Raw genomic sequence first — 15967 nt, 5'->3', positions numbered from 1 at the left:
TGCCAACGAACGCTCAAACTACTGCACAATTGCACTCATCTCACACACTAGTAAAGTAATGCTTAAAATTCTCCAAGCCAGGCTTCAGCAATACGTGAACCGTGAACTCCCTGATGTTCAAGCTGGATTTAGAAAAGGCAGAGGAACCAGAGATCAAATTGCCAACATCCACTGGATCATGGAAAAAGCAAGAGAGTTCCAGAAAAACATCTATTTCTGCTTTACTGACTATGCCAAAGCCTTTGACTGTGTGGATCACAATAAACTGTGGAAAATTCTGAAAGAGATGGGAATACCAGACCACCTGACCTGCCTCTTGAGAAATCTGTATGTAGGTCAGGAAGCAACAGTTAGAACTGGACATGGAACAACAGACTGGTTCCAAATAGGAAAAGGAGTACGTCAAGGCTGTATATTGTCACCCTGCTTATTTAACTTCTATGCAGAGTACATCATGAGAAACGCTGGGCTGGAAGAAGCACAAGCTGGAATCAAGATTGTGGGGAGAAATATCAATAACCTCAGATATGCAGATGACACCACCCTTATGGCAGAAAGTGAAGAGGAACTAAAAAGCCTCTTGATGACAGTGAAAGAGGAGAGTGAAAAAGTTGGCTTAAAGCTCAACATTCAGAAAATGAAGATCATGGCATCCGGTCCCATCACTTCATGGGAAATAGATGGGGAAACAGTGTCAGACTTTATTTTGGGGGGCTCCAAAATCACTGCAGATGGTGACTGCAGCCATGAAATTAAAAGACGCTTACTCCTTGGAAGAAAAGTTATGACCAACCTAGATAGTATATTCAAAAGCAGAGACATTACTTTGCCGACTAAGGTCCGTCTTGTCAAGGCTATGGTTTTTCCTGTGGTCATGTATGGATGTTAGAGTTGGACTGTGAAGAAGGCTGAGCGCCGAAGAATTGATGCTTTTGAACTGTGGTGTTGGAGAAGATTCTTGAGAGTCCTTTGGACTGCAAGGAGATCCAACCAGTCCATTGTGAAGATCAACCCTGGGATTTCTTTAAAGGAATGATGCTGAAGCTGAAGCTCCAGTACTTTGGCCACCTCATGCGAAGAGTTGATTCATTGGAAAAGACTCTGATGCTGGGAGGGATTGGGGGCAGGAGGAGAAGGGGACGACAGAGGATGAGATGGCTGGATGGCATCACGGACTCAATGGACGTGAGTCAGAGTGAACTCCGGGAGATGGTGATGGACAGGGAGGCCTGGCGTGCTGCGATTCATGGGGTTGCAAAGAGTCGGACACGACTGAGTGACTGAACTGAACTGAACTGAAGTATACAAGGAATTTTCTCTTTCAGTCTAGAGCAGTTGCCTTCTGTTAGAAGTAAATATAATGTGAAACACATGTGGGTTTTGGGCAGATTTTTTTCCTCCCTTTTTTTTTGGCTGCACTGACCTAGATCTTAGTTCCTGACCAGGGATAAAACCCATGCTCCCTGCATTGGGAGCACAGAGCCTTAACCATTGGACCACCAGGGAAGTCCCTGGCAGGGTTCTTAAAAATTGAAACGTAGTTGACTTATAATATTTTGTTAGCTCCAGGTGTATAGCATAGTGGTTCAATATTTTTGTAGATTATACTCCATTTAAAGTTATTACAAAATAATGGATATATTTCCATGTACTGTAAAATATATCCTTGTTGCTAATGTGCTATATACATATTAGTTTGTATCTCTTAATCTCTTGCCCTTATATTGCCCTTCTTCTCTCGCCTCTCTCTGCTGGTAACCACTAGTTTGTCCTGTCTCTGAGTCCGTTTCCATTTTGTTACATACATTCCTTTAAAAATTGTTTTTAGATTCCACACAAGAGTGATAACATACGCTAACATGACATACAACTATTTGTATCTCTATCTGAGTTACTTCACTAAGCATGTGCGTGTGTACACGCTCAGGTGCTTCAGCCAAGTCCTATCCTTTGTGTCCCTATGGACTGTAGCACACCAAGCTCCTCTATCCATGGGATTCTCCAGGCAAGAATACTGGAGAGGGTTGCTGTGCCTTCCTCCAGGGGATCTTCCTGATCAAGCCCACGTCTCCTGCACTGTGGGTGGATTCTTTACCCACTGAGCCACCTGGGAATCCCACACTAAGCATAACACCCTCTGAGTCCATCCATGTTGCTGCAAATGGCAGAACTTTATCCTTTTTGATGGCTGAGTAATATTCCATCGTGTGTATATGTGTGTGTGTGTGTGTGTGTGTACATACCTGAATACTTCCAGTTGCACGTCTCCTTGTGTGTACATACGGCATGTCCAAAAGCCATCTCCCAGCTGTCGATCAGGGGGCAAGAGCTTTAAGGGGAATTTTAGGAGTGTATAGATGGAGGGAGGGGGCGGTGTGCAGAAACAGTACCTCAGCTCTGACAATCATCCTGAAGTTGCTTATGCAGTGGTCTGATCAGTGTCATCTTGATTGTTTTAAGCGCACTTAATCTTCAGTTCCAGGGTTGGATTGTTCCCATTTCCTTGAGGCCAGTTCTTGAAATTGTGTAAGATGCGGCAGCTTAGGTCATGGCTACAGCCTGCTCATCATGTAGTTAGTTTCCCCCACCCGGGGGGTTTGGTAACTGCGAAACAGCTCCAAGGATATGACACAGTATTATCTGTAGCCCTTGAGGAGGGACTAAATGTCCTTGACTTGGTTTAATGGTGTATTATTATTTTATTCTGTTTGATCATTTTTCTTTGTTTCTGCACTTTTAAATTTTCTTTGATTAAATTTATTCTTTGGATAAAATTTTTCTGTAGACAAGAGACAGGCAGAGACATGGGGGGAGTTGGCGTCTGTCCTGGAAGGCCCATAGGGTCCCACTCTGTTACACTCCCTTTGGAAAAAATTGGATTAAAACTTCCTATGTGTGAGAAGTGAGTATGTTTTAGGTTTAAAATATGTGATTAAATTTTAAGTAACTTTGGGCTTCCCAGGTGGTGCTAGTGGTAAAGAACCTGTTTGCTAACATAGGAGATGTAAGACACACGTGTTCAATCCTTGGGTCAGGAAGATCCCATGGAGAAGGGCATGGCAACCCACTTCAGTACTCTTGCCTGGAGAATCCCATGGACAGAGGAGCCTGGCAGGCTAGAGTCCATAGGGTCACAAAGAGTAGGACACAATTGGAGTGACTTAGCATGCATGCAAGTTTGGAATTACCCCCGAGATCTGGCTGGTGAGGATGATGTTCTCTTTCCTGAAGTATTGGCAATCTTGGGACTTCCTGAGTCAAGTGACTAAGACTCTGAGCTTCCACTGAAGGGGCTGTAGTAGATCCCTAGTTGGTGAACTAAAATCCCACATGCCACACAGTGCAGTATAAACAAACAAAAGGCATTGCCAGTCTTGTCTGCTCAAGGAAGATCAGTTTAACAATAATTAGATGCCAGCTCTTCCATCTCCTCTTACAAAGAAGTCAGTCGTTGAAAGACGTGGCCTCACCTCCGCTGATGATACAATAGCTGCAGAAAAGATGGACCAATGGGGAACTGACTCTGCTCTGATGGACATGCTTGGGGGGGCGGGTCTGCAGCATTGCACATTTCCCTGACTGAAATGAAGCCAAAACCAGGGTACAGCCCTCTGGACGTGGAGAAAAGGGTAGCCCTGGAACTGAAGACCCACAAGCAACAGTGTCTGGTGGCCTAAGAGGACTCCATGGGGTTGGCTGACCCGATGCTTTCATGAGGCAACAGTCTGAATTTTCTTTAAAGAATGATCCAGGTCCAGCCCATCAAAGACCAAGATTTGGCAGAGAGCGGGTGGGCAAATGAGCCAGACTCAACCAATGAAACTCAGGCCTGGGGCTTTTGTTGGGTTAACCAGGTGAAGGGGCATTCTCTCTTTCCCACTTCTGTCAGACTGCCAGGATATAAACCTGGAGCCATGACAGGGGAGAACTTGCTTAAAAGTGAGGTCAACACTAAGGAAAGCTGACATGACAAGGACTCGAGTCCTGGAGACATTGTCTGAAACCCTGGATTCAGTCATTCCTGAGTCTGTTGTTCTGAACCAGAGCCTCTCATTTAGGTAATCCAGAAAATATCCTTTCATTTTAGCTCAAACTAGGTTGAGGTGGGATCTGTGGGGCTGGCAACCAACAGTCTTGGCTACTGTAGGGGGCTGCTGTTCAGTCGCTCAGTCGTGGCCGACTCTGCAACCCCATGGACTGCAGCGTGCCAGGCTTCCCTGTCCTTCCCTATCTCCAAGAGTTTGCTTAAACTCATATCCATTGAGTTGATGATGCCATCCAACCATCTCATCCTCTTTTGCCCCCTTCTCCTCCTGCCCTCGATCTTTCCTGGCATCGGGGTCTCTTCTAATGAGTTAGCTCTTCACATCAGGAGGCCAAAGGATTGGAGCTTCAGCTTCAGCATCAGTCTTTCCAATGAATATTCAGGGTTGATTTCCTTTAGGATTGACTGGTTTGAGCTCCTTGCTGTCCAAGGGACTCTCAAAAATATTCTCCAGCACCACAGTTCACCTCTCACAGTGGGCTGGGCAGTTAGCAAATGAGGAAAGAGACTTAAGTAAGGGCTTTGCCTTTTGAAGTCTACACTCTGGGACAGGAGGAAGACTGTGTTGGAACTGAGAGCTCAAAAGAGGCCCTTCTTGCAGTCCAGATACAAGGGGACAATTGTGGGTCTTGAAGACAGAGGCATTCACATGAGAGTCTGGGGACAGTGAGGGGGCAGGATGGGCAAGGTACTATGCTTGCCCTCTCTGGTCCTTAACACATTTCTGACTCTGTGATCCCACTCCAACTCCGAAGCCAAAGTGTTTAAGAGGGAGGACCTGGGAGGGGAATCCCTGGATTGGCATGTAGTGGCTTCCATGAGCACCAGGCGTGTGTGTGATCTCAGTTCACGATCACTGCGACCAGACTTGAGGGGGTGGTGTACCACCATGGGGGGTGGTGTACCACCATGGGGGGTGGTTGTCAGTGGGAAGAGTCCAAATCATCCTGAAAACCAGAAACCCACCCTGTCACCCATTCTTCAGCCTCTGGAGTGTGCTGCTGGGGACTGTGCTATTTAAGTCCGGAGTCCCTCTTAAACCTGGGCACCAAGTGTTCTGAAGTCTCTGTCTGCATCTCTCAGGGAATGGATTTTAAGACTCCTGGGTTAGGGTTCTCAGGAAACTGGACCTTGAATCACCTGGATTTGTGCCCCCAGTGATGCTGAGTATTTCTCTTCTGGGGCATTGACTCCAGACTGAGACCAGCGTCATCCAGGCTGGGATGGGGACTTGATGTTGAAGGCACGAGAGTCCATCCGAGGCACACGAGAGTTCCTGTGTCCCCAGCTCCCTCCCCACAGTTGGCATGTGTGTGTCTACAGGGGGTGGCGCCCTTGTGTGACCGCGGGAACCGGGTTGTGTGTTTTGTGTGCACAAGGCCATATGTCACTGTGTATATAGGCGTAGCATGTTGTACCCAGGTGGTGTATTCACCTGTGTGTCTGGTTGTGTATTCAATGGACATTTCCTGAACACCTTCAATGTGCCATTCTCTCTTCTAAGCAGGATATACCAAAGAGCCAACAAGTCCCCTACCCGTGTTGTCATATTTGAGTGTTCATGAGGAATAGGAACGAGTGTCCCTGTTGCACGTAGGGAGTGAGGGATGGAGCTCAGGTCTCTGGGTACAGCGATGAATAGGGATGCACCCTGACCCCGAGGCTGCTCATGACAAGGCTCTGGAGCGTATGTGGGGTAGGGGTTGGTGGGGGTGGGGTGGTTCCTGTCCTGTCCAGACCCAGATCCCCGAAGAGGCATCACTGTCGGGGAGAATAACCCTGCAACTTCCCAGGAGGCCTAGGACCCTCGCGTGGCCGTCAAGGTGGCCTCAAAGGTAACAGTACGGGACTTCCCTTACGGTCCAGTGGTTAAGACTCCCGAGTTTCCACGCACGGGTTCCATACCTGGTCAGTCAGGGAACTAAGATCCCACATGCCGTGCAGAGAGGCCCCCCACAAAAATAGTCTAACACTCGCTTCTCCTTTGATGAAGACCATGAGCCTTGAGTGTGCATGTCATTAAAGGAAGTTAGGGCCCCATTTTCAAAAATAGAAGTTGTGGACAACAAGGCAGGAGAGGGGAATAGGAGAAGAAAAGTTGTGGTTGCCCCCCCAACCCCTCTGGTGCTGATGCACCTTGCTCTTTTTGGAGACGCCAGCTCAGTCACCCACACCCCACAGAAGACACAGCTCAGGGCCCGGGCCCTCCCCATCATCTTCTCAAGGAGGTTTATTTCCAGCAGGGGCCTGGCCCAGCCCCTCAGAGATATGACCTGCCCCCAAATGCCTGGCCGCGCCCCCCAGACCTGCACCACTCAAGCGCAGTATTAGGCTACTGGATCCGCAGGCGGCAGCAGCGAGCGCCAGTCCAGTCCATGCCTGCACACTGGCAGTGGCACGTGGTCTCAGCACGCACGTCCCACGAGCCACAGGCAGAGCCACACGTGCAGCTAGTGACGGCGAAGCCTGCGAGAGGGAGCAAGGAGGAGAGAGCTTGGACCCCGAGCCAGAAGCTTCGAGTTTGGGCTTCCAGAGGGCTGGCAGCGCGGGTGGCGGCGAGGCTGGGGGCCTGGACACCAGTGTCCTGAGGAAATGGGGCCCGGGAGTTGGGGGAAGGGACAAGGCCAGGAGTGCAGACCAGGATATTAAGGAATTAGAGGCTGGGACTCTGTGGTTCTAGAGAAATGGAGCCTAAACACAGTGGAGCAGGGTATGGGGTGCTGAGAATAGAGCCGGGAGACTGGACAACGGAGTTCTGTACCTACCTGAAGGGCAGGTGACCAGGGACCCCCTGGAGGTGACACTCTGGCAGTCCAGGCCAATGTTCCTTACTGCCTCAGGAACTGCAGGAAGGGGTGATGCAAAGTAACTGTGAGACCAACACCCCAACACCCTTCTCTTGCTGCCTTGGCCCTGGTGCTTTGGAGATGGGCAGAGGGTCAAGGAAACGCCCCTGGGGAAGGCCCAGTAGGTGGGGAACTCCCCACCTCCAAGGATTCCGTCCTGGGTGGGCGTTTTCGAGGGAAGAAGGTTTTGAGCTGTAGTTAGAGGTGGAGACTGGTGGAGATTGGCGTTGGGTTGGGTTTGGGGTTGAGATTTGGTTGGGGTTGCGGCTGGCCTGGTGTTCACTCCATGTCAGGAATCAGAGGGGCCCCTGAGGGCCTGGCTGAGGTTGGATGGGAGGGTTCTCACGTAGAGAGGTGGTGACATCCTGGATCTTCTTACTGACGGCTTTATCTATGGGGCACAGTGACTGGCCACATACCAGCAGCCCCAGGACTGGGATGAAGAGGAAGGAGAGAGCCTTCATCCTGCAGGTGCTGCAAGAAAAAAGCCAAGAGACCCCCCAGCTGGGTCTACCTCTCCCCATCCTGGGGAAGCTCAGACCCACAGAGCACATGGGATTGGGAGCTGTGGGTCCCAACTGAGGATGGGGCTGGAGACCCAGGTTTGCCCTTACAGGCAGGAGCGGCTGTCACTTACCCTCTCTGTGGACTCAGGAGGCCAAATTTTGAACACTAATTCCACGCCTCTGCCTCTGCTCCTTCTTTAAGGCTGCCGGGTGTGCAGCTTCCTGTCTTGGCTAAGACCCTTGGCATCCTGGGCCTCCCTTCCCACATCCGGGGCTAAGAGGAAGCCCCCAGGGTAGAGTCCAGGGACCTAGTATTGCCACAGACTCCGCCTTCCAGAGCCTTCCCTGCCCACATCTAGGCTGGGGGGCTGGTCCAGAAGATAGTACCTGGTGGAATACTTCCAGGAACCGTAGTCAGAAGAGCAGGGAGAGAAACCAGCTTATGTGGAGCAGTGGGAGGGCACACACATGTGCCCAGAGTCAGGTCCTTGTGTAAAAACTGCACGCTGGGCTTCCCTGGTGGTCCAGTCGTTGAGGATCTGCCTTGCAATGCAGGAGGCACCAGATCGATTGCTGATCCTGGAAGATCCCGCAGGCCTCAAAGCAACTATGCCCGTGCACCACATCCCCAGAACTCACATTCTGCAAATACTGAGCCCTCGACCTTAGAGCCTGTGCTCGGCAACAAGAGAAGCCACTCTCATGAGAAGCCCAAGCGCTGTAACTAGAGAGGAGCCCCCACCTCACTGCAACTTGCGAAAGTCCAAGGGCAACAGTGAAGACCCAGCCCAGCCAATAAACAAAGAAATAATTCTTTTAAAAAGAGAACTACATGCCATGTTCGTTCCCAGATGCCTATCACAATAGAAAATAAAACCACGATTTATTTCTTCAAAGGAATAATGGACAACTGAAGTTGTCAAACTATGGCCCATGGGCTAGATCTAGCCCACCGTCCTTTTTTTTTTTCTTTCTGGCTACACCATGCATCATGCAGGGCGTAGTTCCCCAACCAGGCATGGAATACCTGTACCTTCTGCGGTGGAAGCTTGGACTGTTAATCACTGGACCATCAGGGAGCTTTGCCCACCATCTATTTTTGTACAACCCATGAGCTAAGAATGGTTTTTACATTGTTTTGGTTTGTTTTTGTTTCCAATATGGATGTTTTAAATACTGTGGTAAAACACGCATAACATAAAATGTACCATTTTCAAGTGTACAGTTCATCGGCACTCAGATGGAGTAACCACCGAGGCAGACACTGGACTGTTGTGGCCGCAAGTAAAAGGATGCCAGCAGCCACGAGAAGCTGGAAGAACTCAAGAACTGATTCTTTCCTAGAGTCTTTAAGGGGAGTGTGGCTTGATTTCCAGTGCTGTGTAATCATCTCCTCTGTCCATTTCCACAATTTTTTTAAATCATTCTAAACTGACTTTACCCATAACCACTAACTCCCACTTCCTCTTCCTGAAGCCCCTGGTAACCTCTAATCTACTTTCTGTTTCTAGGAATTTGCCTATTCATACCACAAATAAGTGGAATCCTAGGATAGTTACCCTTCACTAGCATAACCCTTCACTAGCATGACATTTAAACATTCATCCGTGTTGTAGCATGGATCAAAACCTCATTCCTTTTTCAGGCTAATATTCAGTATTATGTACATACTGTATTTTGTGTGTCATCCATTTGTTGATGGACAGTTAGGTTGTTTCCACCTTTTAAAAACAATTTTTCTTTTCAATGAAATTTTTTTTTTGCTGCGTTGGATCTTTGTTGCTGCGCACAGGCTTGCTCTCGTTTTGGTGAGGGGGCCTGCTCTGCAGTTGCAGGTGCGGGCTTCTCATCGCAGTGGCTTCTCCTGTGGAGCATGGGCTCTAGGCGTGCAGGCTTCAGTACGTGCGGCACATGGACTTCATTGCTCCATGGAATGTGGGATCTTCCCCGACCAGGGATCGAACCTGTGTCACCTGCGTCAGCAGGCAGATGCTTAACCACTGGACCATAGGGAAGTCCTGTTTCTACCTTCTGGCTGTTGCCAAAGATAGTGCTCTGAACTTGGGACCGCACGTATCCTTCAAGTGACTGCTTTCAGCTATTTTTGCCTTAAACCCAGGAGTGGAATTTCTGGGTCCTTAAACCCAGGAGTGGAATTGGTGGGCTTCCCTGGTGGCTCAGAGGTTAAAGTGTCAGCCTGGAATGTGGGATACCTGGGTCGGGAAGATTCCCCTGGAGAAGGAAATGGCACCCCACTCCAGTACTCTTGCCTGGAGAATCCCATGGAGGGAGGAGCCTGGTAGGCTACAGTCCATGGGGTCGCAAAGAGTCGGACATGACTGAGCAACTTCACTATGGTGACTATACCAATTCTATATTTAACTTTTCGAGGGACTGCCAAACAGTGTTTACATTTTTAAATCATTGACAGAAATTTAACATTTAGTGAAATAGGAAGAGTATGTGCAATTCAAAGTCCAGAGTGCATATCAAATTTTCTCAAAACACAGGCATGCCCGCTTTTGAAGATACCATCCATGGCCACTTTTATGAAGTCACTCACAGAGCTGAGAAGTCACGACAGTGTCCGTAAGGACCCACAAAGCCGACCGCGTTTGCTGTCTGGCCCTTTACAGAGAGGGCTTCCCAGGTGGCACTAGTGGTAAAGAATAGGCCTGCCAGGGCAGGAGACACAAGAGATCCCTGGATGGAGAAGATCCCCTGCAGTAGGAAATGGTGACCCACTCCAGTATTCTTGCCTAGAAAAGTTCCATGGACAGAGGAGCTTGGCAGGCTATGGTCCATGGGGTCGCAAAGAATTGGATGTGACTGAGCACACCTTTACAGAAAAAAACTTTTGCCCACCCAATAGCCATGAGTGTGAATACATAATGGCCATATGAATTTCAGGCAGCTACACGCAACAATCTGTGTGATTTCCACCAACCTAGCGGCGAGCAAAGGAACCCAGAGACAAAAAAGGACATGTTACATCAATCCATCTATTTTAAAGGACCAAAACTAGGAGTCCAGTAGTTAAGACTCAATGCTTCCAATGCAGGGGCTGTGGGTTCAATTCCTGGTCAGGTAACTGTAGGGAACAAGGTATAAAGAAGGTTGAGAAGTGCTTGCAAACGAGACTCTCAACCAGGGCTGAACATTCTTGCAAACGAGATGTTCTGCCCAGTGTAGGGAACTAGGTTTAAGGAAGGTTGAGAAGTGCTTGCAAACGAGACTCTCAACCAGGGCTGAACATTCTTGCAAACGAGATGTTCTGCCCAGTGTAGGGAACTAGGTTTAAGGAAGGTTGAGAAGTGCTTGCAAACGAGACTCTCAACCTGAGCTGAACATTCTTGCAAACGAGATGTTCAGCTAAGAATCCTGTTTGTTCCTGTGGGAAAAGAACATTTCTTGCGCACAAGGATGTTTCTCTGATTCCTCAAAAGGAACAGACCCTGGGACAAAACGGATTCTAAGTTGATAAAAAAGTTCCCCAAAACAAAGTCTTAGCTGCAGTAAAGAAGTCAAGGTAAAGGTTATCTCACCCTGCGCCTGCGCACTGTATAGTCTCTAAATCATAGTGCTTGGCAGCTTGCCCTGTAGGTTGTTGTGCAAGGGATATAAAATAAAGCAGCTGTAAAAAGCAAGTGTTAAAATATAAAGATTTAAACCACTCTGCAGTGTTGGTGTTTCATTCCATCACCAGCAGGTAACTAAGATCCTGCGTGCTATGAGATGCTGCCAAATAAATGAAAACTTAAAGAACACAAACCAAAACAAAAAAACAAAAAACCCACTAAAGCACAGCTAGTCTGTGCTGTTGGGAATAAGAATGAAATTTTCCTGGAAGTAACGAATAGAGATGAGAAAGGAGCAGAAGGAAGGCTTCTGGGAAACTCGTGAAAATTTTCAGCTGTACATGTGTGTTTGCACATTTTTCTTTATGCATATTAATCTCAATAAAAGTGTTGTTGTTGTTTAGTCTCCAAGTCCTCTGTGACTCTTTTGTGACCCCATGAACTGTAGCCCACCAGGCTCCTCTGCCCATGGGATTTCCCAGGCAAGAATACTGGAGTGAGTTGCCATTTCCTTCTCCAGGGGATCTTTCTGACCCAGGGATCGAGTCCGAGTCTCTTGCATTGGCAGGTGGATTCTTTACCACTGAGCCACCAGTGTGTAAAATGGCTGTGTAAATACAACGGTGTTCACATGGACAAAGTGTAGATAGTATTTATTGAGCTCTTACTAGTGTGGGAAGGATGCTAAACATTGGGCATCCAGTAGGGATCAAGGGGACACTCCTGCCCTCTCACAGTCTGCCCTGTCACAGGAAGACAGACACCAAGAGAGCACTCAGTCAGCCTCAACCTCCACTTGTCCTTTTCTCCCTGGAGCAGAGGAACCCAATTCTAGGAGGGTTTCTGACACAAGAATCAGTCAGTCAGTCAGTTCAGTCGCTCAGTTGTGTCCGACTCTTTGCGACCCCATGAATCGCAGCACGCCAGGCCTCCCTGTCCATCACCAACTCCTGGAGTTCACTCAGACTTGCGTCCATCGAGTCAGTAATGCCATCCAGCCATCTCATCCTCTGTCGTCCCCTTCTCCTCCTGCCCCCAATCCCTCCCAGCATCAGAGTCTTTTCCAGTGAGTCAACACTTTGCATCAGGTGGCCAAAGTACTGGAGTTTCAGCTTCAGCATCATTCCCTCCAAAGAAATCCCAGGGCTGATCTCCTTCAGAATGGACTGGTTGGATCTCCTTGCAGTCCAAGGGACTCTCAAGAGTCTTCTCTAACACCACAGTTCAAAAGCATCAATTCTTCGGCCCTCAGCTTTCTTCACAGTCCAACTCTCACATCCACACATGACCAACAGACCTTTGTTGGCAAAGTAATGTCTCTGCTTTTGAATATGCTATCTAGGTTGGTCATAACTTTTCTTCCAAAGAATAAGCGTCTTTTAATTTCATGGGTGCAGTCACCATCTGCAGTGATTTTGGAGCCCCCAAAAATAAAGTCTGACAGTTTCCACTATTTCCCCATCTATTTCCCATGAAGTGATGGGACCAGATGCCATGATGTTAGTTTTCTGAATGTTGAGCTTTAAGCCAACTTTTTCACTCTCCTCTTTCACTTTCATCAAGAGGCTTTTTAGTTCCTCTTCACTTTCTGCCATAAGGGTGGTATCATCTACATATCTGAGGTTATTGATATTTCTCCCTGAAATCTTGATTCCAGCTTGTGCTTCTTTCTTCCAGCCCAGCGTTTCTCATGATGTACTCTGCATAGAAGTTAAATAAGCAGGGTGACAATATACAGCCTTGATGTACTCCTTTTCCTATTTGGAACCAGTCTGTTGTTCCATGTCCAGCTCTAACTGTTGCTCCCGACCTGCATACAGGTTTCTCAAGAGGCCGGTCAGGTGGTCTGATATTCCCATCTCTTTCAGAATTTTCCACAGTTTATTGTGATCCACACAGTCAAAGTCTTTGGCATAGTCAATAAAGCAGAAATAGATGTTTTTCTGGAACTCTCTTGCCTTTTTGATGATCCAAGAATAGAGGCCCCTAGAAGACCTGAATAGACATTCCTCCAAAGAAGACATACAGATGGCCAATAGGTACATGAAAAGATGCTCAACATCGCTCTTAGAGAAACGCAAATCAGAACTACAGTGAGATATCAACTCACACCTGTCAGGGTGGCCATCTTCAAAAAGACTGCAGATAAAACTTGTTGATGAGGATGTAGAGAAAAAAGACCCCGTGTACACATCGGTGCAGTCACAATGGAGAACCGTGCAAAGGTGCCTCAAAAAACTAAAAGTGGAACCACTACATGATCCAGCAATTCCACTCCCGGGCACATATCAGAAGACAAGGAAAACACTGGTTTGAAAGGATACACGCGCTCCAGTGCTGTTCATTGCGGCAGTATTTATGATAGCCCAGATATGGAAGCAACATAAGTGCCCATCAACAGATAAGTAAAGATGTGGTATATATATACATATATACACACACATATGGTGATGGCGCCCACTCCTCTGCTCTTGCCTGGAGAATCCCGTGGGCGGGGGAGCCTGGTGGGCTGCTGTCTCTGGGGTCGCACAGAGTCGGACACGACTGAAGTGACTTAGCAGCAGCAGCAGCATACACATATATACGGATGATGGTATATTACTCAGCCTAGAAAATATTATGCTTAGTGAACTAAGACAGAGAAGGACAAATACTGTATGTTATCAGGACATAGGTAGAATCTAAAAAATACAACATAGTAGTAAGTATAACAAGAAATAAAGAGAACAAGCTAGTGGTTGCCAGTGGGAAGAGGGAAGGAGGAGGGGCGAAAGAGGGGTAGGAGATTAAGAGGTACAAACTACAAAGTATAAAATAAATAAGCTACAAAGATACATATTGTACAGCAAGGGAATACAGGTGACTTTACAATAATTATAAAGGAATGTAATCTATAAAAATTTCAATTTTTTGAAATTTTACAATTTTAAATTTTTATTTACAATTTTACAAATTTACAGTTTAAAACTATGTTGTACACCTGAAACTAAGGCAAAAGTCATTTTTTGAGTGGTCTGATTTTCTCAAAACCCTTAAGTCTCAGAACTTTTCAGATAAGAGCTTTTGAAGGAAGCAAAAGAAGTGGGCAGCTCTAACTACAGGAGAGGTGAAAAACAAGGACAGTGGGTAGAACCCCCTGGGATTCCCTGGGGACTCAGTTTGAAAACCCCTAGTTCAGTAGCAGGAAAGAGGTATACATGCCCTCATAAAAGAAAGGTTCACATACTGAGGTCTGGAGAAGTCATTCTGGCTTCTACGTGAGTTAGCTTGAATTTTATGGTAGCTAAAATAGCCTGCTTGTGACCTATCAAACCTACATTGTATACTTGCTTTGATTATTAAAGAAAAGGGCACATTGACCAGAAGTCAAGAATGTCCATGTTCAAAATAAAGATTAAATGCCTCCCTTCCTGGGACATCAATGCTGGTCCTCCTTTGGTGATAAGACGCCCTTCCCAAGCTCCAAGGCCATGCTGGCTGACTATGCACATGCTGGTCTTGCTTCTTTGAATCTTTGAAGGAGTGTCTCTCTGACTTGTCTGACACTCTTTGCTCTGACAAGACATAAAGTGAAAGTCATCCAGTTGTGTCTGACTCTGCAACCCCATGGACTGTATCAGTTCAGTACAGTTCAGTCACTCAGTCATGTCTGACTCTGAAACCCCATGAACTGCAGCAGGCCAGGCCTCCCTGTCCATCACCAACTCCCGGAGTTCGCCCAAACCCATGTACATTGAGTCGGTGATGCCGTCCAACCATCTCATCCTCTGTCGTCCCCTTATCCTCCTGTCCTCAATCCCTCCCAGCATCAGGGTCTTTTCGAATGAGTCAGCTCTTTGCATCAGGTGGCCAAAGTATTGGAATTTCAGCTTCAACATCAGTCCTTCCAATGAACACCCAGGACTGATCTCCTTTAGGATGGACTGGTTGGATCTCCTTGCAATCCAAGGGACTCTCAAGAGTCTTCTCCAACACCGCAGTTCAAAAGCATCAATCCTTTAGCACTCAGCCTTCTTTAGTCCAACTCTCACATCCATACATGACCACTGGAAAAACCATAGCCTTGACTAGATGGACCTTTGTTGACAATGTAATGTCTCTGCTTTTGAATATGCTATCTAGGTTGGTCATAACTTTCCTTCCAAGGAATAAGCGTCTTTTAATTTCATGGCTGCAATCACCAACTGCTGTGATTTTGGAGCCCAGGAAAATAAAGTCTGACATTGTTTCCACTGTTTCCCCATCTATTTGCCATGAAGTGATGGGACCAGATGCCATGAAGTGATGGGACCAGATGCCATGATCTTCGTTTTCTGAATGTTGAGCTTTAAGCCAACTTTTTCACTCTCCTCTTTCACTTTCATCAAGAGGCTCTTTAGTTCTTCTTCACTTTCTGCTATAAGGGTGGTGTCATCTACTTATCTGAGGTTATTGATATTTCTCCCCACAATCTTGATTCCAGTTTGTGCTTCTTCCAGCCCAGCGTTTCTCATGATGTACTCTGCATAGAAGTTAAATAAGCAGGGTGACAATATACAGCCTTGACGTACTCCTTTTCCTATTTGGAACCAGTCTGTTGTTCCATGTCCAGTTCAAACTGTTGCTTCCTGACCTGCATACAGGTTTCTCAAGAGACAGGTCAGGTGGTCTGGTATTCCCATCTCTTTCAGAATTTTCCACAGTTTATTGTGATCCACACAGTCAAAGGCTTTGGCACAGTCAGTAAAGCAGAAATAGATGTTTTTCTGGAACTCTCTTGCTTTTTCCATGATCCAGTGGATGTTGGCAATTTGATCTCTGGTTCCTCTGCCTTTTCTAAAACCAGCTTGAACATCTGGAAGTTCACGGTTCATGTATTGCTGAAGCCTGGCTTGGAGAATTTTAAGCATTACTTTACTAGCGTGTGAGATGAGTGCAATTGTGCAGTAGTTTGAGCATTCTTTGGCACTGCCTTTCTTTGGGATTGGAATGAAAACTGACCTTTTCCAGACC

General features: G+C 47.1%; 1 protein-coding gene across 1 annotated transcript; it reads right to left on the bottom strand.

Moving 5' to 3' along the window:
* Positions 1–6377: 6377 nt before the first annotated feature.
* On the bottom strand, positions 6378–7355 carry RETN (resistin). The gene is made up of 3 exons (XM_052644241.1): positions 7238–7355; positions 6811–6888; positions 6378–6511 (listed from the first exon to the last, which is right to left on the bottom strand). The coding sequence occupies exons 1-3, from the start codon at positions 7353–7355 to the stop codon at positions 6378–6380; spliced, it is 330 nt and encodes a 109-aa protein (XP_052500201.1).
* Positions 7356–15967: the final 8612 nt, after the last annotated feature.

The sequence above is a fragment of the Budorcas taxicolor genome, chromosome 7, assembly GCF_023091745.1.
Source record: "Budorcas taxicolor isolate Tak-1 chromosome 7, Takin1.1, whole genome shotgun sequence".
NCBI lineage: Eukaryota > Metazoa > Chordata > Mammalia > Artiodactyla > Bovidae > Budorcas > Budorcas taxicolor.
Note: the sequence above shows the minus strand (reverse complement) of the source record. Positions and strands in the feature narration are given on the sequence as shown.

Bases quoted from the DNA above. Each gene is read 5' to 3' on its own strand.
- RETN (XM_052644241.1), bottom strand. From the start codon at position 7,355: ATGAAGGCTCTCTCCTTCCTCTTCATCCCAGTCCTGGGGCTGCTGGTA. The intron at 6,889-7,237 runs GTGAGAACCCTC...CCCTTCCTGCAG, and splicing joins GGATGTCACCACCTCTCTAC to TTCCTGAGGCAGTAAGGAAC. The intron at 6,512-6,810 runs GTAGGTACAGAA...TCCCTCTCGCAG, and splicing joins CCTGGTCACCTGCCCTTCAG to GCTTCGCCGTCACTAGCTGC.